The sequence below is a fragment of the Crocodylus porosus genome, unplaced genomic scaffold (genome assembly GCF_001723895.1).
Source record: "Crocodylus porosus isolate Cpor-Errol unplaced genomic scaffold, CroPor_comp1, whole genome shotgun sequence".
In the NCBI taxonomy this organism is placed as follows: Eukaryota; Metazoa; Chordata; order Crocodylia; family Crocodylidae; genus Crocodylus; species Crocodylus porosus.
The window spans coordinates 7,913,993-7,933,009 of record NW_017728906.1 but is presented as its reverse complement, the minus strand read 5'-3'; the positions used below and the strand labels follow the sequence as shown (position 1 = coordinate 7,933,009).

The window sequence follows — 19,017 nt, the reverse complement described above, 5'->3', positions numbered from 1 at the left end:
ATGATGCATGAATATAAAATAAATGTGCAATAATCGAATTGTAGTGGGAAAAAGTGCTTTCTATTCGCAGTTGACCAAGGTGTCTCTAGATTCAAGTAAAAAGGAAACCCATTTGAAGCAGTTATAAGAAAATATATCTTAGCACAGAAACTGTGGTTTTCACTGAATACTCCCATGGAAATAATCTGTATTTTTCTTGCTTATCGCAGTACTAGCAGTATCACAATTTAAATGCAGCATTTCAATAAGCTAAATGTTGCTTGGAAACTACCTGTTCTTCACAACTAACTCAGTTTCCATTTCCTTCCCCTCAATCCAAGTTTCTTGCCAAGGGTAAAGTAAACATCAGTACAAAGTTGCCCATACAAATATTTTCATACCTAACACTGCTTAAGAAACCTTTGGTGCCTTGGTAAATTGCTATACCAGGGTCAGCTTGGCCCCCATACATTTCACCCCCTCCTAAAAATTAATCTAACCTGCAAATCTCAGCACTACCTCCACGTTAGAAGCTTCTTTCTATGCATCAGATGTCTCTTTTCTCTGTTCAGCTGATGAGAGCCAAACCGCTCTTTGGTCTCGTTTCTGCTGATGAAACGATGCATTTTTACCTCAGAATAATCCATTCTAATTTATCCAAAATAACAATACCCCCCTCCCCCCCACCCACAATGAGGACAAACATACTTTTACTGGCTAAAGCCAGTCCACTGCCCCTGCTTAGGTTGTCTTTGTCATGTTTTTACCTCACCATGATGGGCACTGGTCACCCTGAGGTTAAAACAAAACAAAACAAAAAAGCACCAACTTTAACAATGAAGACAAGGACTTCAATTAAAAACCCAGCCCTTGGCCATGAACACTGGTCAGTGCAATTATGTTTTAAATACTGCTTACCTGTACCCCCTGAAGCCAAACAGCTTTTTCTCCAGTGCTATACCACAGCTTATATGAGAGGGGTTAAAACCCATATGCTACCAAAACTCCTGACTGCTGTTTCTAACATTTCAGCTTCAGGATTCCCACAAAGCCATCATGGGTGCATACACACATACTACCTTTCTGACAGTTAAGCTGATTTAACTTTTTTTTATGTCAACTTAACTGTCAGAGTGTACACATGTATGTGGAGCAGAATCGACTTAAATGAGGCACAAGATAATACACCTCCAAGGGTCTGCTGCATAGTAGCCAGGTAAGTCTTAGGAGCTTAACTAAGTATGTCCTGTTAAAATCATTGCCTTTTGGAGTAGGTTAGCTGAAGATGATTTCCCAGATTTTCTAAAGTCACATTAGTTAAGTTGACTTAGCTCACAAGATGACTGCCACTTAGTTAAGTCACCTTATTTTAAGTCGATGTAGTACATGTATATGCACTCCATGATACCTCCATCAGATCTAGTGGCATAAGAAAGCTTGGGAAATCACAGTATCCTTTACAAGAAATGTAACTGTGCAATCTGCAACTAACTATAAACTTAAATGCTTCACAAATGCTTACATGTGAAATGAGGTAAATTATAAATACTGTGACAGACCAAGATTGATAAGTAAACTACTAGAATCTCTAATACCCAGGACCATTGACTGAGAAGTTTGTACCACCACTGTATTTAAATACTTGATTGAGAGCAAAAGCACTAATGATGGTTCATGGGCAACTCTGAAGTATCTTTTTTTAGATATTATTTTGCAGAGAGGGAAAAATCTAGTAATACTCTTTAATTATTATTATCATTTTACCCTGACCAGTTAATGTCATGGTGGTTTCTATACCAACATTTTGGCTTAACCCTGTCCAAGAGGGGAATTTAGAATCCCAGAGAAAGGCAACTATTAAAAACAGACTTATCCCTTTTTATAATTATCACTAAATGACCATTAAGACAGTGCCTGCAGACACTGAGGGGCTGTGCTCTAACCCATGGTGATTTACACAAAGTATGATGAGTTAGAACCCCCCCCCACACACACACACCAAACACAACAGACTTTTGCCTGTTGGGTCGGGGAGCTCAAGCCTGCCTCCACTGGCCCTAGCCAGCAGGGACTGGGGGGTGCTCCAGCAGCCTCTGAAGAGGCTCTCCCCAGCCTTACCCCCCTCTGCCAGCTCTGGGATTGTCAGTGGGGGAGAGGTGGGGGGAAGGGAGCAGTATGCAGATGCCAACTGAGCTGTGCTTGGTGGAGCGGGAGAGAGAGGGGTGCGGGGCAGGGTGGAACGGAGCCACACTGCCTGGTACCACCCCCCAGCTGCCCCAGCTGTGGTACTGAGGAGAGCCAAACTTGGCTCATGATGCAAAGGGGGCTCCCTTCCACAACCCTTGTCCCAGGCCTCTTGACAGCAGCACCAACAGCTGCTGGCTTGGTTTTGCCAGAGTCCAGAACAGGGACAAAAGATGCAGCAAGTTCCATAGCTAGTACAATATACTTCTGAATTTTTTTGTCATTCTGCATTACCAAAATGCATCTGTTTGGAAAGAGTCTGGATCACAACCACTTGCCCAATATCCAAATCTTGAAGATGACAGGCACCTTAGAAATACTATAGGTTATTTCAGATTAGATAGATGCAATTATTCCTCATCTGAAGTTATGATGATTTTTCCAACAATACAACCACCCTATGATAAATCTGAGTATCTGAATTCTCCATTCAGATGCTCTTTTTAACATTCAAGACATAATACAGAATAGTGCAAAGATTAATAGATTTAGAAATATATTTGGCATTGTTGTTTGCAATATACTGTACTGTAGCATTAGAATGGATTCCCTATTTAAGGCACTAACCAGCTGATAAAGCAATTAACTCTCCGAAATATAAGGAAAAGTGCTTATGTCATACTGAGGGGTAAAGCATTCTGGTTGAACTCAATAAGAACAGTTCCTGACGTACAATAATTGAACTTTCCTTATTAAGTATATAAGATATTAAAAACAATCCGTGGTTAAAATGCTATTATGAATTAACTGAACGTTATAACCAAAACCTGGGGACTGTCAGTGAAGCCATTTATTTCCCTCCAATCTAGAAAGTTGTACAGATTGGGAAAAGAGAGAAAAAGAAAGTCCCAATATGTTATCCTAGATGAGCTTGAGGACTAATCACTGGTAAGGATATTTTCCCTTCTTCTCCCCTTTGCTCAACATTTCCAAGACAGCTTCCATAATAAAGTGATTTAACTTAAGCTCCTGGTCTCTAACAAAATTGAACACTCTCACACATGTCCATTATATAAGTTGGATCCAGCTAAGTCCTATAAGTGTTGGCTCTGGCAGCATATAGTTTTCCTAGCTGGAAAAATGTATCTCATCTTGCATTATGAGATGAGATGAACCCCCAAATTATGATGATATGGCCTCTTACAAAGGTAGCAGGCTTAAAACCATAACATGTGACCTCCTTAGCCTTCTTTCTGTGCTTTTCTGCACTCTTGCTGACCTTTCAGAGTTCATGGTACAGATTCTACAGTTCTCAAAGTGACTGAAGAAAGAATCAACTGACTGTATTTTGGAGGTAATGTCATAGATAGATTTTGAGAAGAAATCCAAAATGTGCTATCAGGTTAAAATCTATACTGTATGGATTACAAGAAGGAACATATGAAAAAATGTATAGGTGAAATAAGTTATTGAAGCATTGTGAAGATAATCATAACATACATATATTTTTTTCTTACCCTTCTTAGCAAGTCTGTGTGGGAGTTTAGGAGTAAAGTTCTAGCATTACTGGCTTAAAGATATAATTCCAGAGAGAAAACATAAGCTTCATCACAGCAGGAATTATGTTGATTTGGAGTTGGGGCTGGGAGTACGCATGTTAACATGCACAGAAGTTCAAAAAGCCCAAGACAGAAGCGATCTAAGTTTCACACTTGACTCTAAGCATCCTAGGTTAGGTTGGTAGTGAACAGAACACATATTTTATAGACTTGTGTGAAGCAGCAAGTATTCACTTTGGATTCAGCTGATTCAGAGGGACAGTGATTATCGGGACTATCCCGATTCAATTTGGCTGATTCGGAGACTTGGCCATAGACTATAATGTTGAATCACTAAAATACCTATAACTTTGCCATTTTTTTGCATATTTGGATGAAAACAGCAGTGATAGTAGCCCCTTCTGAGGGCATGAAGCCTGCCAAGTTTCAAGGAGATAGGAGCAGGAGTTTCTATGAAAGTGCACCTCAAACTGTTGAAAGCAAAACTTGTATCACTTGTGTGTGTTAAGGCAGAGCAGGATGAATGCAGCAGGGATGGTAGCCCCTTGTGCAGGGGTTTCTGTGAAAGTGCACCTCAAGATTCTGAAAGCAAATTAAAAAAGCAAATAGGAGTGGAGTGAAGAGGGTGGCACTCACTCTTTCCGCACGTGGAGCTTGAGGAACCCCAGCAGTGGGAGGTTCACCTTCAAAAACACCAGCTGCTCCACCAAACCAGGATCCAAGTTGCTGTGGTAGGGTGTCACAACATCCCCAGCAATGCTGAACACCCTCTCGCTTTGAACACTGGTTGGTGGACAGGACAGTGTTCCTGGACAACCATGGCCAGATCCTGCCACACCTGGCTGCAGGTTGCCCAATAGGCCAAGGGGTTGCAGTGCAGCGTCTCCATGTCCTCGGTGAGATAGATACCCACTGAGGCCTCCATGCTACCTGCCTGATGGTGAGGTCTGGTGCCTCTGAACCCCAACATTGAAGCCATGCTCTTGGCCCACATTGGCAGCAGCTGTGGTGAAAGAAATTGGCTCACGCTTGGAGTGCTGGCACGGGAAAGTGGATCCACCTCTTCCACATCCCCCTGCCTCTGCCCTTCTGCCTCCCTGACTCTGTTCACCAGCATCTCCATCCAGTGCTTGAGGGTTTTGCTGCTGCAGACGCTCCCATTCACCCTCAGGTTACACATGCCCACCAGCATGTGGACTGCACTGGACTGCAACGGATCCAGCCATTTTTTGATGCCCTCCTTCAGCTGCTTTACTAGTGCCTGCACATCTGGTGACAGCAGCTTGCCCCAGCCAGGAACACTGATCCCCTAGAACTTCTCCATTTGGTTCTGAAGTTCCCTCACTACAGGGATCACCTGGCTAAAGAGGGCACAAGTCTAAGCTAAACTGCTTAAGTCTGATACTGCATCAGCATATCTTAAACTGGGTTCTGCCATTTTTAAACCAGCCTATGTGTGCTGAACTTCTGTTCTGTTACATGTGTAGACCAGTCTGCGATCACTTATACCTGTGTAGGTGTAATATTTGTACCTGGCCAGTCTCCTCTGCCTTCATTCCCTCTGGAGGGCAGAATCGGTCTATGGAGCCTTTGCCTTCTTCAGCTGAATGTATTTTGCATGTAGTACTAGAGTCTTAATATCAAACAGGAAAGATAATATTGTTCCTCAGCAGGAACTTAATGTTATTCAATAGGAATCACTTGCAAGAGCTGTACCATCAAGCCTTCCAAATATATATATTTTTTTTATTTTATTGATTTTGTTGTAAATTGGATTGCTGCTTAATAAGATTGCATGACTGCATCTTGCACATATAAACCATGAATCTTTACCCACTCTTCATTACTACACCCAGCATGATAAGTATTGTTAAAGGAGCTAACATTTTATTATTCCTGCTCTTTGCCTGAAATAAAGCATGATGCAAAATATTAACAATGAAACTAGGCTGGTCAATTCCATTTTCTAATTCTCATATTCTAGCAACACATGGCTATGTTTGCATCACAAAGACTGGAGGGGAGTATTTGAATCTCAAAGTAATCTCCTTACTTTTCATCTTTAAAATAATCAAGTCACTTCTATTCCTTGATTTACTATTACACCTCTTGTTCTCTCTCTCATCTTTCCTAACCTAATCTACATAATTTAAGTATCCCTTTAAAAAGCCATATCACACCCATTGAACAGGACAGTAACTCAAAACCTATCCTACTTTGAAGAGTTTCAAATCAGAAGTTATATCTGGTCAGAATGCTTAATAATGTCTTTTCTTGTCTAAAACATGTGTGTTCTGCTTAACACTTCCATATGATAAACATCTTCTGTAATGAGTATGGATAACATTTTGATTGCATTATGTTCAGGGTTCCTCTGCACAACATATTTGTTGAACCAATGTGAAATATTTATGGTATGCAGAAAGTCATGCCTCTGCCATCAGTGATTTTGTAATCCAAGGTACAGTACATCCCAAAGAACAGCCTCTGGTTTAGAAGTACATTGTATACATATTGCTTCATGTTGATATGCTCTCAGTACTTTCTTCCTTGCTTGTTTCTCTATGTCATTTTAATTTGACAGGACCCTGAAATGTTAAATTACATTAAATGGAGCAAGTGCAACAGAACATGGATAACTCTGGACATAAGGAAACATAGGCAGGCTGTCCAAGCTCCCCTGACTGATGCTGGACACAGGCACTTGTTCCCTTTGGGCTGCTTGAGTTTCTGTTGGTTTTTACCATTAATACCATAAATGACATGCACACAATATTTCTTCCCCATGAAATACTTTTGGCTGTTTTGTCAATGCTCTGAAGCAGTAACAGAAGGAGAAACAGATCTCTTGTAAAAAGGATATATACAGTGCTGGTTCCTGTGCATTCATTGTGCACAACCAAGGGGGTACTTGCTTGTACAGCCCATCATGTGACCATATCACTATTGAGATTTCTTAGAAAAATCTAGGGGATAGGGGCACATTTACAGTTAAATAAATTACAAGCAGAGGATCACATAATCAGTACTAATACTACGTCAGTCCTTAGCTTTTTTTTGGAAAAATCAACACATAAATCTAAAAAATAAATAGTCCCCTGGACTTTACTGAGAAAAATTACCTAAGCAAGTGTTGCAAACTCTGGCCCAAAGATTAAGACATATACACAGAGATGGCCAAATTAACAGCGAATCCTACAAAACATTACTTGTGCAAATAATCCAACTGACTTCAATGGGGTAGGATGTTCCATAAGGGACTGAAGAATCAGGCCTGCTATAATGATTTATTTTGCATGGTTTTCAAAACAACGACATTAAAACTTTTCTATTTTGGTGGAACTTTTCAAGTGGGATGGGGAAAATCCTTCACACCAAATTAAAAATAATTCAGTTTGAAGATTTTGATTTTGCCTCATATTAATTGTCAAGCTCAGCAGAAGTCAGTGGCAAATTAACTCATTAGGGCATACCTTTCCAGCTGCAAACTTGCATGATAGCTATGAAACAACTACAAAACTCAAATCAATATCTCTACTTTATCATCCAGGCAGTACCTCCAACTTCCCACGGCTACCCTATAGTCTCTTCTAGATTGCCCACTCAGCTTCATTCATGATTCAGCCTCTCCCAGACATTGGCTAATGTACTTAATTACACTTTGGTTGTCAAACAAGAGAAAAAGCTGAAAACTGTATACTGAAGAAATCACAACTCATGCTTCTTCACTAGCCTTCCTAATGGCCACTGTGCATCAATTATAAGCATATGTTTTGATGCATACTATATACATGTGTTCAGATAAAAAAATAACATAGTAAGTGATGACAAGATTTGATATCGTAGATATCTTTTTTTGCATGTTCACATCTTCTTCATGCATTGGCTTGAATTGTGGTGATAAATGAATCAATCCTGCCAGAAGACATATGATTGTTTCAAAAAGAGCAAATGACTCCCTAAGAAATTTCAGGGTTACATACTCATGCATTTGAATCATCCCCAATTTTCTGCTGTTAAAAAAAGTTTCCAAATTTAAACATCACAGAAAGGAAAATTAATTTGAAAAAAGCACATAAACCCGAAGGCAAGCATTTGACAAAGAAGAAACATTTTTCCTTGGACAAGTTCAAAAACAACAACAAAAATGTTATCCCAGATCTATTGCCAAACCTCTAAACTTGGAGAAGGGCCTAAAGTATGAATTGTGTGAACTCAAATAGAGTTCTATTTGAAACTGTTGCCATTTATAGACCTGCAAAGCTATGTTATAATTGCTGAAAGGGCATAGGGAAGACTGCTATGACTTTGCTTTTTTTTCTGAATCAAGCTGTTCTTAAGTATGTTTCAGGGATACTGTCAAAACCTGAAAATATATGAAATACAAAAATATACCTACAGACACAGTTTAATCCCATTGAATATACCAGTATTTTGTGTACCATATGTTGATTCATAGATGCATCTAGTTATTGCCCTAGTAGCTGAGCTATAAAATAATTAGACTAGAACACATCATACCATTCCATTATTCTACTAAGACCAAAAACACAGGAGGATAATGCAGCAGGATTTTACCCTGATGAACTACTTCTGTACAGTTCTAAGATTCTGCCATCTTTGTTCAAAGTAAAAAGGATTGGTGTATATCTTTTGGTATGTCAAAACAGAGTTCAGCAAAGAGGTAACAGTATTTAAAAATGAGATGGTAAGTCTTGGCTGAAAGCTATTAGCACTACTTTTTGGTGAGAGGAGAGTTCAGGGAAAGGAACAGCTAAGATCAAGACTTCAGTAGGACCTACAAGACCCTGCACCTTACTCAGCCAAAACTGTTATGTAGGAACAGTTCTCATTACTTAGGTACCAGCTCCACTGTTCTTTAAACAGACACAGGAAACGTTCCTCTTCCTGCTCTCCACGACCCCTGTTTAGTAAAATCAGTACCTTTAAACAGTCTCAGCTGAGGTACGTTTCCTCAATTCTCCATGGGCACTGGAAACAGGATGAATGAAGGTGTCTTGGGGGCCTTCTCCTTACCGTACACATCCCTACATAATACATCCCTTGTTGCAAATTTTTGCCAAATCAGTTGTCAAATATGATGGATTAGGGACAAGTGCATGTGATTCTGGTGACTGAAAATAAAGTTCTGATTTAGCCCTTCATTGGTGAAAATGAGTTTGAGGCTTTACACTATGGGTATTTTTGCATATCATAACACCATCTCAGACTGGCTAGAGCAGCTGCTTTTGTCAGCTGGAAAGACACAGGGCAAATTTAGCCCAAGTACTGAAAATCAACAATAGGTACAACTTTTGGACATCTGTGCTGTAGAAGTTGGCTCAACCCTTATCCACATAGTCTGACTCATTACTCTGTTCTTAGTCATTTTTCATGAACACAGCATTTGCAACATATTAAAATAGCCCCATGCTACACTGATCACAACCGTGTGCTAGACACTAGATAGACATGTTGTCAATGATTACACTGTATGGAGGCACCACAAAGAGACATGGTAAAGTGAGGTGACCGAGGATTAAATAACACAACACAGAGAATAGTATTTGAGAACATGAAAATTAACAAAGGCAGGTGGGAAATCTAAATAAAACATAATACCAAGATCATTTTAAAGATACTAAGGTACTATGAAATCTGACCTATAGATCAGATTGCAGGGACATATATTAACATAAGAACAGGATGTTGGAATTTCAGACTCTGTGACCTTGTAAAGTCACTCCTGTTTTGTGTGGGGTTTTTTAAATACATATACCGTAGTTTTGGCTATACTTGACAGCTGATTAAATTAGTTTTGGTAAATGAACCATTACATTGTACAAGCTCTCTTTGGTTATTTTTGTGTTTTGCAGAAAAGAATAGAGCAGGAGCCAATTTTGACACGAAGTATTTTGCTTAATGCAAATTCTTAGCAAGATGGTTATTCAAAAGGAAGGATCCTTCTGGGATTTCTGACCGATCCATAGTGCCACTTCTCGAGTATTAACACATGAGAACTATTTAACACAAGTTCATTTTGCATAACAATTTCCTTTCCAGCCATTCTAAAAAAAAATGAAGGCAAATGCCTTAGTCCAAATAGCCTGTTCTTTTTTTTATAGCTTTAAAAAAAAGTTTTAAATCTGTATAGTTTAAAAAATAGTCTCCTGGATGTATTTTTGTAAGCTATGGGAAAAGTAACCAGTAAACCATTTAATGCTGTCCCTCTTTATGCATAACTTTAGTTTGCCATTTTCATTATTTCTTCAAACAGCTTTCAAAAGGGTTGGGATTTTTTTCTGCTTTATAATTTCTGGCCTATTACACTGTGACTATCAAAGGAATGTTGTGAGGGGCCCCACAATAGCCTCAGGATTAGTATTTGGCCATTGTGTTACAACAACGGCAAAAGACACAGTTATAAATCATGACTGCTTTAGGTGCTTGACAGGAATAAATGAAAGCACATGCTGAGGTTAAACCTTTGATTGTGAACATGTATTACATAATGTAGCATGGCTCACAAGTTTAGGAGAGGGTAAAAACTACCTCATGCTTTTTGAAAAAGATGAATGATAAGGAGTTTGGAAGTATACTGTAAACACATAGTCACACTCCCATACTGACAAGTACACTTTATATAAATAGTATCTGAAGAGGCAGCAAAAACTCCCTGTTTACAAACAGTGATACTCATCTACCTCTATTTGCTGCAATGCCATTATCATTTTCTCGTCAAATCTGTGCTTCTGACAACACTAGTCATAGCACCACTGTGTTCTGGAACATGGATTCACCTCTACAAACCCATGAACCAGGTTATGCCACCAGCTCTGTAAACCAGCATGGAGCCTGTATCTTGCCTTGTTCCTCCACAGGTAGCTTTATAGAGGGGCTAAAATAGGCTATCTTGAGTTTTTCCATAAAACAAAGGCTAGCCAGAATCTGCCCCAAATGACTGTGTGTGAACTTACACATTACACTTAGACTATACTAAGGGCACTTCAGACATGAGCATCCACAGGTTAAAGCTCATCAGTTTGCGCTAACTGACCTCTGAGTCTCTCAAAGCTATGCACTTTATGCAATGGTTAGCTCCAGGCCATGCTACCTAGCCTGTGTTAGGGTAACTTCAGTTTGCTCCACAGAGAGAAAATGAGCAATTTGTCATCCTCCAGCATTTCAGGAAGCACCACTCCCAACCTCCCCAGCTACCACAGAATGGGAACAGAGCCCAGGTGTTCTGGCTCCTAAGCTAGAGACAGACATTACACATAAACTGGTTTAAGTGATCAGAAACTGGTTTACACCTGTAACAGAACAGACTCTGTGCACATAAACCAGTCTGAAAATAGCTGAAACTGGTTTGAGATAAACCTGGTTGCATATAGTATCTGACTTAACTGATTTGGGTCAAACTGGTTTATGCAATGTCTGTCCCAGACCCCGTATTAGTTTAACTTAAACCAGAGTCCCTCAGCATCCCAGATGCTTTGCAGCTCTGGGCAGGACTCTCCCCTCTGCTCCCTGGCTGGAGCTCTGGCAGAGACAGCAGGCACAGCAGGGTCTGCCTGGCTTCCTCCTGCCTCCTTCCTCCCCACACCTACCCCCCCTGCTCCCTACTCCCTCCCCTCTCCCATAGCAAGGACCATAGCCATCATGTGGTATGCTAGAAAATGCTGATTGGTGTCTGCGTAAGGAACACAGAACAAAGGCAGAAAGGACAGTGTCCACTTAGGGCTTTTTAGAGCTCATTAACAGGTCAGCTGGTAATGTCCCTGTCCCTTCCTTGGGAAAAGCGGTTTAAGAAAAGCTTGAACTAATGAGAGGCTTTTGTTTTCTTAATGGGCTGATAAACACTGTTTTATCAACGCCCTGCTGGGCTGCTCACAAGAGGGAGGAACCCTTCCCTAATTGGAGCATCCTGCTGAGGCCTGGCCATGCCCCACCTCCCAGCTCAGCATTGTGGAAGGGAAGGGAGGGCTGCTCTAGCACCCCCCAGAATCTATCCTGAGTCACTGTAGGCATGTGCCTGCATTTCTTCAATCCAGAGGGGATGTCTATACAGTTACAAACTGGTTCAGCCTAGCCAAGTTAGACTAACCTGCAAAGATTGAATCAATTGAGGCTCAGGCATTTTGAATGTCTGTCTCTAGCCCTAGTCATGCCCCTGCTCACAAGCCCTCTAGTGGCAAGTCAGAGCTGTGCAAGCAAGAAATGGTATTAACCCTCAACATGTGACTGTTCACAGCATGCTCTAACTTAAACATTCCTTATATTCCACAGACTTAGTCTAAGTATAATGTGTAATTTCACCCCAGCATCCACACCCTAGGAATGCATCAGGCAGAATAATCTTCAATCAGAAACTCAGTAAAACCAAAGTAAATTTTGTGGTGTTGTCATTTAATAAAGCCATCTGCTTATAAAACAGATCAACTTCAGTGTCATTTTAGCCTGGACATACCAAAACAAAACACTGGATACATGGAAACAGGGAGAGAGAGAAAAGTGAGATTACAGGAAAGGAATGGGGAGAACAAAAAAAATTTGTTGGTCCTCCAATGCCAGCTGAGAATTTACTGGCTGGAAAAGTCTTCTGGGAACTGCAGTGATAAGGAAAAACTGACCTGAATTCCCCTGCCCTGGAGTTTGAAGTGCTAATCAGAGCACTCTGAAGACAGTATTTTGGCAGAGTCAGTCAGTCAGTGGTCAGAGAATGGAGTTCTATGAACATCTGTACTGTTGGCGGAAAATCCCTCTGAAAAACTGAAACTAAAAAGAATTTTCTTTTTTTAAGAACATAGAGGACCTGCTCCAAATCCCATTGACTTCAACAGCATTTGGACTGGGTCCTAAGAGACGACTCCAAGAAACATGGTTTGCAAGAATACCTTTCTTGTAGTCTGCGTCCTGTAACTTTGTCTCCCAAATCCTGATTTGTTTAATCTTGATCCTTCAAAATAAATTTCTCATTTGGCTTGGATTCATCCTATTTATTAAGTTGTTTTTCAGTGACAAGTGTTTTTCTCACACTCTTGTTTCTGGCCTTACAGAGTCTATACTGTCTCCATTTCAGAAGAGAGAAAAATTTTTCTTCATATATAGCCAGCTAAATTGTACAGTCTCCCTAATTTAATTCAGGTAGCCCCAGACATTTCCCATTCCCCTCTTTCCTCATTAATAAGATGGATTCTTTTAATCAAAACCCTCATACCATCTCACCAATTATTTCACAAATGGCAGTGATACATGGATGTTTAACTGTGATGGGAGGTACATACTCACATCAGCATTTTAGCTTAAGGAGAAAAATATGAGATCATGGAGAAACTGTTTTTGAATTTGACTGAATGGTCCAACAGAAAATTTAAACTTAAGGCCAAAATGCTCATAAAAGATAAATCAGAGAGGGTTTAATATTAAAAAGATGTGTGTGAGCTGTGGTTTGAATGCAGGACAGGGAGCCAGGGACTTCACAGAGTTTTATCCCTTGTTCAGATGCTAATTGCTTTGTAAGTCCTTCAATAAATCAAGCTTTCCTCTTCTGTTGATTATCACTCCTACTATGTAAATGAATGCAATATGCATTGATTATCACTCCTATTATGTAAATGAGTGCTATATGTATTTGATGATTTTAAAAACTTTTGAAGATGAAAAGAACTGCAATAGCTAAGAGCGTATCAAATTTTAAGTTTCATCTTACATTTTATAGTTTCCACATTTCTCTATAATACACAGAAGCCCCACATAACAAAGAATACTAATCCAAAGCTATCATTAAAAAATAAGTTTTCAATCCTTGTGATTATGATGCATATGCTTTGAATGTGAACCACAAGCAATTAATGCAGTAAAAGCTCCATCATCTAGAGTTGGAGAGGGAGCGGCATGTAGGGCAGCAAGATGGTGGCTGCTCCCTCATTCCTCCTCCTCCACGGGGAATTCTTTTCCATCAGTGGCCAGGGGTGTGGCCACAAGCAATCTAATTAGGAGCCAATTAGGAGCCATAACCTATTTGTCTGAATGGGAACATGCTATTCATCTGCATGGGGTGTTAACTTTGAGATTTAATTATACACTTCATGCATCAACAAGAACTTCACTTCTGATCATTTTTATACCCAGTTGTGTACTGATCCCCCTATTCTAAACTGTGGTGCATACATTTTTGGGTATAATCGAGCACTAGGTACCCCCTGTTTAGATGCCTGAAAGCTCTAGCTTTCCCAGACAGCTTCTAAATGTAACATTCAGTATTTCTGCAAACAATTACAAATTCTACACTAGATTTAAAATTTAGGGACAGAGTAAAATAGATTGGATACAAATCTTTACATTGTTACATAAACTGCATTAGTCAAAATCATATTGAATTAAAAAACCTTCTAGTTTCAATTTTTAACCTAAGAACATGACATAAATGACATCCTGAGTCAGACCAATGGTCCATATAGCCCAAAATCCTGTCTCTGATAGTGGCAGAGGTGGATTCAACCAAGGGAAAGCATTACACTGTCGGGACCTACTTAAATTGTGCTTTCGCGGAAACCACAAAAACTGGTGGTTTCCGTGATGGCCATAAAAAATTATGTTTGCCGCTATTTCCCATGGAATCACCTGGACAAAAGTTAAAACTTACTAAAAATAAAATGCTGGCTCACACCCGCTGCTCCCTGGCCTCACAGCACTGTGTGGGGGGAGGAATCAGGTGGTGGAGCGGCATGTAGGGCAGCAACCAAGATGGTGGCTGCCCCCTCATTCCTCCTCCTCCACTGGGAATTCTTTTCCAATCAGTGGCAAGGGGTGGGGCCACATGAACAAAAGCTGTCTCCACCAATCAATGGTGAGGGACAGGGTCTCTGGAGCCTCTTAGCCAGTCCGCAGTGAGGGCTGGGGCTGCCACAAAATGCCCAGGAATGTAGCTTTGTACAGCATGAGCAGGCCACAAAAAACACTTTGTCTTGCCCCAATTTACATAGGTCCTTACCTATCCCTTAGTCATTACCCTCCCTGGTATCCACCATCATTGGTTTAGAGATGCTAAACTAAACATCTCCAGCCATTCTGTTCAACAGGTATTACTAGATGTATCATCCATGAATTTATCTGGTCTCCTTTTGTACCTGGTTATGCTATCTGTCTCTAGATCTGCTATAAGGCTTTCTGATTTGTTGCACAACATGACATCAGCATGGTTGTATTTATGCATGAAATGGCAAAACTTCAAGCTAGAATTGGCTTGGTATATAGTCTCTACACTCAGCAACACAAGCTACCAAGATCACTTCAACCCAGTGCCATGCTCTCCTCACTGGCTCCTCATGAGATGGTTGGTTAAATGTGTAGGCATAGAACGGAGGGTTTTCACAGGAGCGTGCACATGAATCAGAAACTTGCAGGCAACAAGGATGGCTGTGAATGGCAGTGCACTCATGGCAAAATGCAAAACATGCTTTAACCTAACTTTCCTGCAGTCCCTTTAAAAAGGCAGAGCTTATAAAACTTTAATGTAGATTCATCAGGGCACCAAATTATAATCTTAAATATGTGATCACATATTACTTTCATAACACTGACAGCGAATATTATAAAAAGCTAAGACAGAAAAGAAGACCTCTTGGGTTTAAGACAAACCCTCTTGAGTTTGAAATGGAGTCAGGGAAAATTGGTTTCTATTCCTATGTGAGCAAGAGGATTATAATGAATGAGTGTACACAGGTAGAATTAAGGTGGAACAGGAAACCTTAACACTGTCATTTCCTCAACTTTTGAAACCTTGAGCCTGCTACCTTAATTTCTTTTAATGTCAGGTTCTACACGTAATTAACTTCATTTCTGATGAACTTCTCTAGCATTACACCAACAGTAAAAGACAAAACAATTAAAGCAGGTTTTTTGTTAGTAAAGGCAATTCTCTTGGTAATAGCAACTTTTTTTTTTGCAGACATCCATCAACGTTTCTGTCAGAGGTTTGCCTATGGAGGTGACAGCACATGAACTGCTTGGAAGAGGGGCCAGGCATGCTTCAGCACTCCGAGTGGCACATTTGCATACAACCACCTTTCTTGGGGCTCTGCAAGTCATGGACATTCAAAGGGTTTCTTGGCTCCCTTCCCTTACAGCTGCAGGAGGCAAGATTTTCTTTCCTCCTTGTACCATTGAAAGGAAATCCCACTGCATAAGGTCAGGGATCAGTAAGTTTCACCTCCTGGAGACTTGTGCTCTGGGATTCCAAGGCAGTAATACAAATGAAAAAGTGTATATTGAAAAGCTGTCACAGACTATTCCATTTCTAGAAAATGAATTTCGCCACAGTCTGTCCCTGGGACTATTATGACACTCACTCCACTGTACTTTGTATAGTAGGAGCAGTTCTGGACCCTCACTTAACTATGCTGTTTGCAATTGTGAAGGAGCAATATTTGCATTTAAGCTTTAATGCAGTGCACTTTACAGGACAGTGGAATGTTTTAGTGAGAAGACGGGGATCTCCAGCCCAATACACAGACATACCCTTATTTTAGACACGCTTAAAATCTAACCATAACAATCATTTATGGGGGAGCGGGCACCTCTCTGTCCTTGCAATCAAACAAAAATGATGTAGCAAAAGCATAAATCTTTGAACACTCCCAGATAACCCAGGGACCCATAGACAGTGAATCCAACCCAACGAAAAGAATCAGCTGAAATGACAGTAGCAAGGATAAAAAATTGTCTGATGTTTCCAGTGTGCAAAAAGGCAGAACTTCTCAGAAGTCAATTAATTAAAAACCTGGTGATTCCACCTGCTTTAATACACTGTAATGTGTACATTATCATACTTCAGAAGAGAAGAAAACATGTCTTGAAGATTATCTTGAGTGATGACAACATAATAAAAGCAAAGCTGTTTTCTTGCTTTGCCAGAAATTAATAGCTAAAAACAAATATGACTCTTTTCCATGGGAATGAACAGAGTCGAATAACCCCTTCTGCATGGCTGGAGCACTAAAATAGCTCCATCCTCCATAAGTAGACAGTATGTATTTGTTAACACCTGCATAACCTTAAGCATAATACACTCCATGTTTGTCAATGGCATTTTTGTTTTCACATAAGGACATAAAGCCTTTGGTGTAAACCTATCCAAAAGGTTCTTACTGAGTTCTGTTTGAATTGAGTTATTCTCTTATATTAGCCCTTAGAGATTGCAATGCATTTATTACTTCACTGCTGTTATTATTCTTATCCAGCAAATTGCATAGTAGTAACAATCACAGTTAAATTCCAGAAGGACAAGCAGTTCCAAAAATCCAGCCATTTTCAGAAGGAATAGCTTGACAAAATACTACAACAGTGTTTTATCCCCCTACCCCCGGACTCCCTCTGGGTCCCCCTTCACCTACAGCATGGAAACATCTAGGATGTCCTCAGAGATGCTGCTTTGTGGCTTTCCTTTGCCCTAGGCAACCAAGCTACAGCTTTTCCTCTACACTTTGCTGACTGCAGCAGTCTACAAAGCAGAGTGAACTTACACAGGCATTTCTACCAAGTCAAGAACAGTATGTGCAGCACACGATCAGTTGTGGAGTATAGCACTGAGTTAGTACCAAGGTGCTACAAAGTGCTTCATAATCTAGATTCAGAAATATGATTTTAATTTTGCACTATAGCCGTTTTTCTTGCAGTAATAAAATACTTAAAAAATGCCAGTTCTATGCAGATCACATTAACAAGGAAACGAAAGGGTCCCTTCCAACTTTGAAAGCTTGCTTCCAAAGTCCAGCAGAGGGGAATATTTAAACAATATTTATATGACTTGTTTCTTTTTGTTTGTCGTCCCCCCCGCCCCCACACACACACCCTTTCATTTGGGAGTACAGCACTTCCAAATGCACTCACTCTTAATAACCCCGTTTTCTTTAACAGGGATAACATACTGACTTGCAAAAGTGAATTCTAATCCTACTCAGGATGAGAAGCACAGAAACACTTATCCCAAGACAAATTTGAGATCCCCTGCCTGCAATTCAGGGTGTACTTCTGTCACATTGCCTTGAAAGCCTTACTACTACAAACTTACACAGCCTTTCTAAACCACCCCAAAAGCATTAGATTTAGTTCTGTTTTCTTTTCTTGCACGACAGTTCTTACTGTATTCACAAGATGCAATGGTAATGTTTATGTCTTTGCTAAGTCTAAGAGTTTTAAATAACTCTTGTACCTTAACTTTGTCCTGTAAGCTGACCTCCATTTACATTTATCTTTAAGATCGTATTTCCTTACATGCTGAACACAAATTTGTAGTGCAAAACACATGCATTTTCCAAAAAAATAAAAAATAAAGAGCCAAAAAACCACATATAGCTACTTGCCTCTTGGCAATTTCTGAGCATTTCCCGGGTTTAGTGCAACATGTCCACAGAAAAGTAGAAAAAACAATCTTGATATCATGGTTACAAACCCAAACTTGCACAATGAATGATGCTGATGGGTATCACATAAGGTACTGTTGCTGCAGTTAAGTGAACTGTTCTCTCTGTGACAGAGGCAGCAAAACTTTGACAGGAGCTAAGTTTACAGAGTAGGAGGAGACAGAATGACATCACACCCTCCCACTGAAAAAGTAAAGAGAACTAGCATAAAAAGATATTATCAGGCTCCCTCTGCAACAGACTTCTGGTTGTTGTTATAGAGACTTTCCATCTCAGAGGGTAACAAAAATCAGTCTATAATGACTAGTACTTCATGCAAAAGAAAAACAAACAAACAAAAAGCCCCAACTCAGGCAGATGTCAAAATGCCATTAGCTGAAAACCAGCCAGAGACATAAGCTATTTGACTGTATTGTGCATGGAAGCCACATTACCAATGTAAAATTAATTCTACATTACTTGGAATATCATTTTTCCTGATTCAGCTCTTATCTAACCTTAGGATCATTTGGAGCAAAATTCATGTCAGCCTGTATACTGTATACAGAGCAGGCGCTGACTTTGCTGGCCAGAACGTGACATGCATTTATTCAGCAAAGAATGTGTATTTGTCAATTTAAGTACCACTTGCCATGTGCTTGTTTCTTTTTGGCCATTTTCCATTTTTCTCTTCAATACAAACTCTCTGAGTTGCTAGACAAACTACTGTAGTGGAAAGGAAACTAAATTCCTACGTGGGCTACCAAACTCTGCTGCCCCTTACACCAGTGCAAATCAGAAGCATCTCGGTGAATGACTATGGATTCACTGTAGGTTTACAATGCTAGCAGATCACACTTTGACTATGTTAATAAGTGGGGGAAAGGGGC

General features: G+C 40.1%; 1 protein-coding gene and 1 long non-coding RNA gene across 8 annotated transcripts in view; one reads left to right on the top strand and one right to left on the bottom strand.

Annotated features, from left to right (window-relative positions):
* The window catches only part of ABI3BP (ABI family member 3 binding protein), a 282,301-nt gene extending 264,030 nt beyond the window's left edge, over positions 1–18,271 (bottom strand). For all 7 annotated transcript variants that reach the window (XM_019528652.1, XM_019528653.1, XM_019528655.1 and 4 more), the window contains exon 1: positions 18,089–18,271. In XM_019528652.1, coding sequence (XP_019384197.1) covers positions 18,089–18,167 — 79 coding nt within the window. In that variant the 5' untranslated portion in view covers positions 18,168–18,271. The remainder of the gene's footprint in view (positions 1–18,088) is intronic.
* Positions 1–19,017, top strand: part of LOC109305646 — a 473,981-nt gene that overhangs the window by 211,631 nt on the left and 243,333 nt on the right. The gene's annotated exons all lie outside the window — the stretch shown is intronic.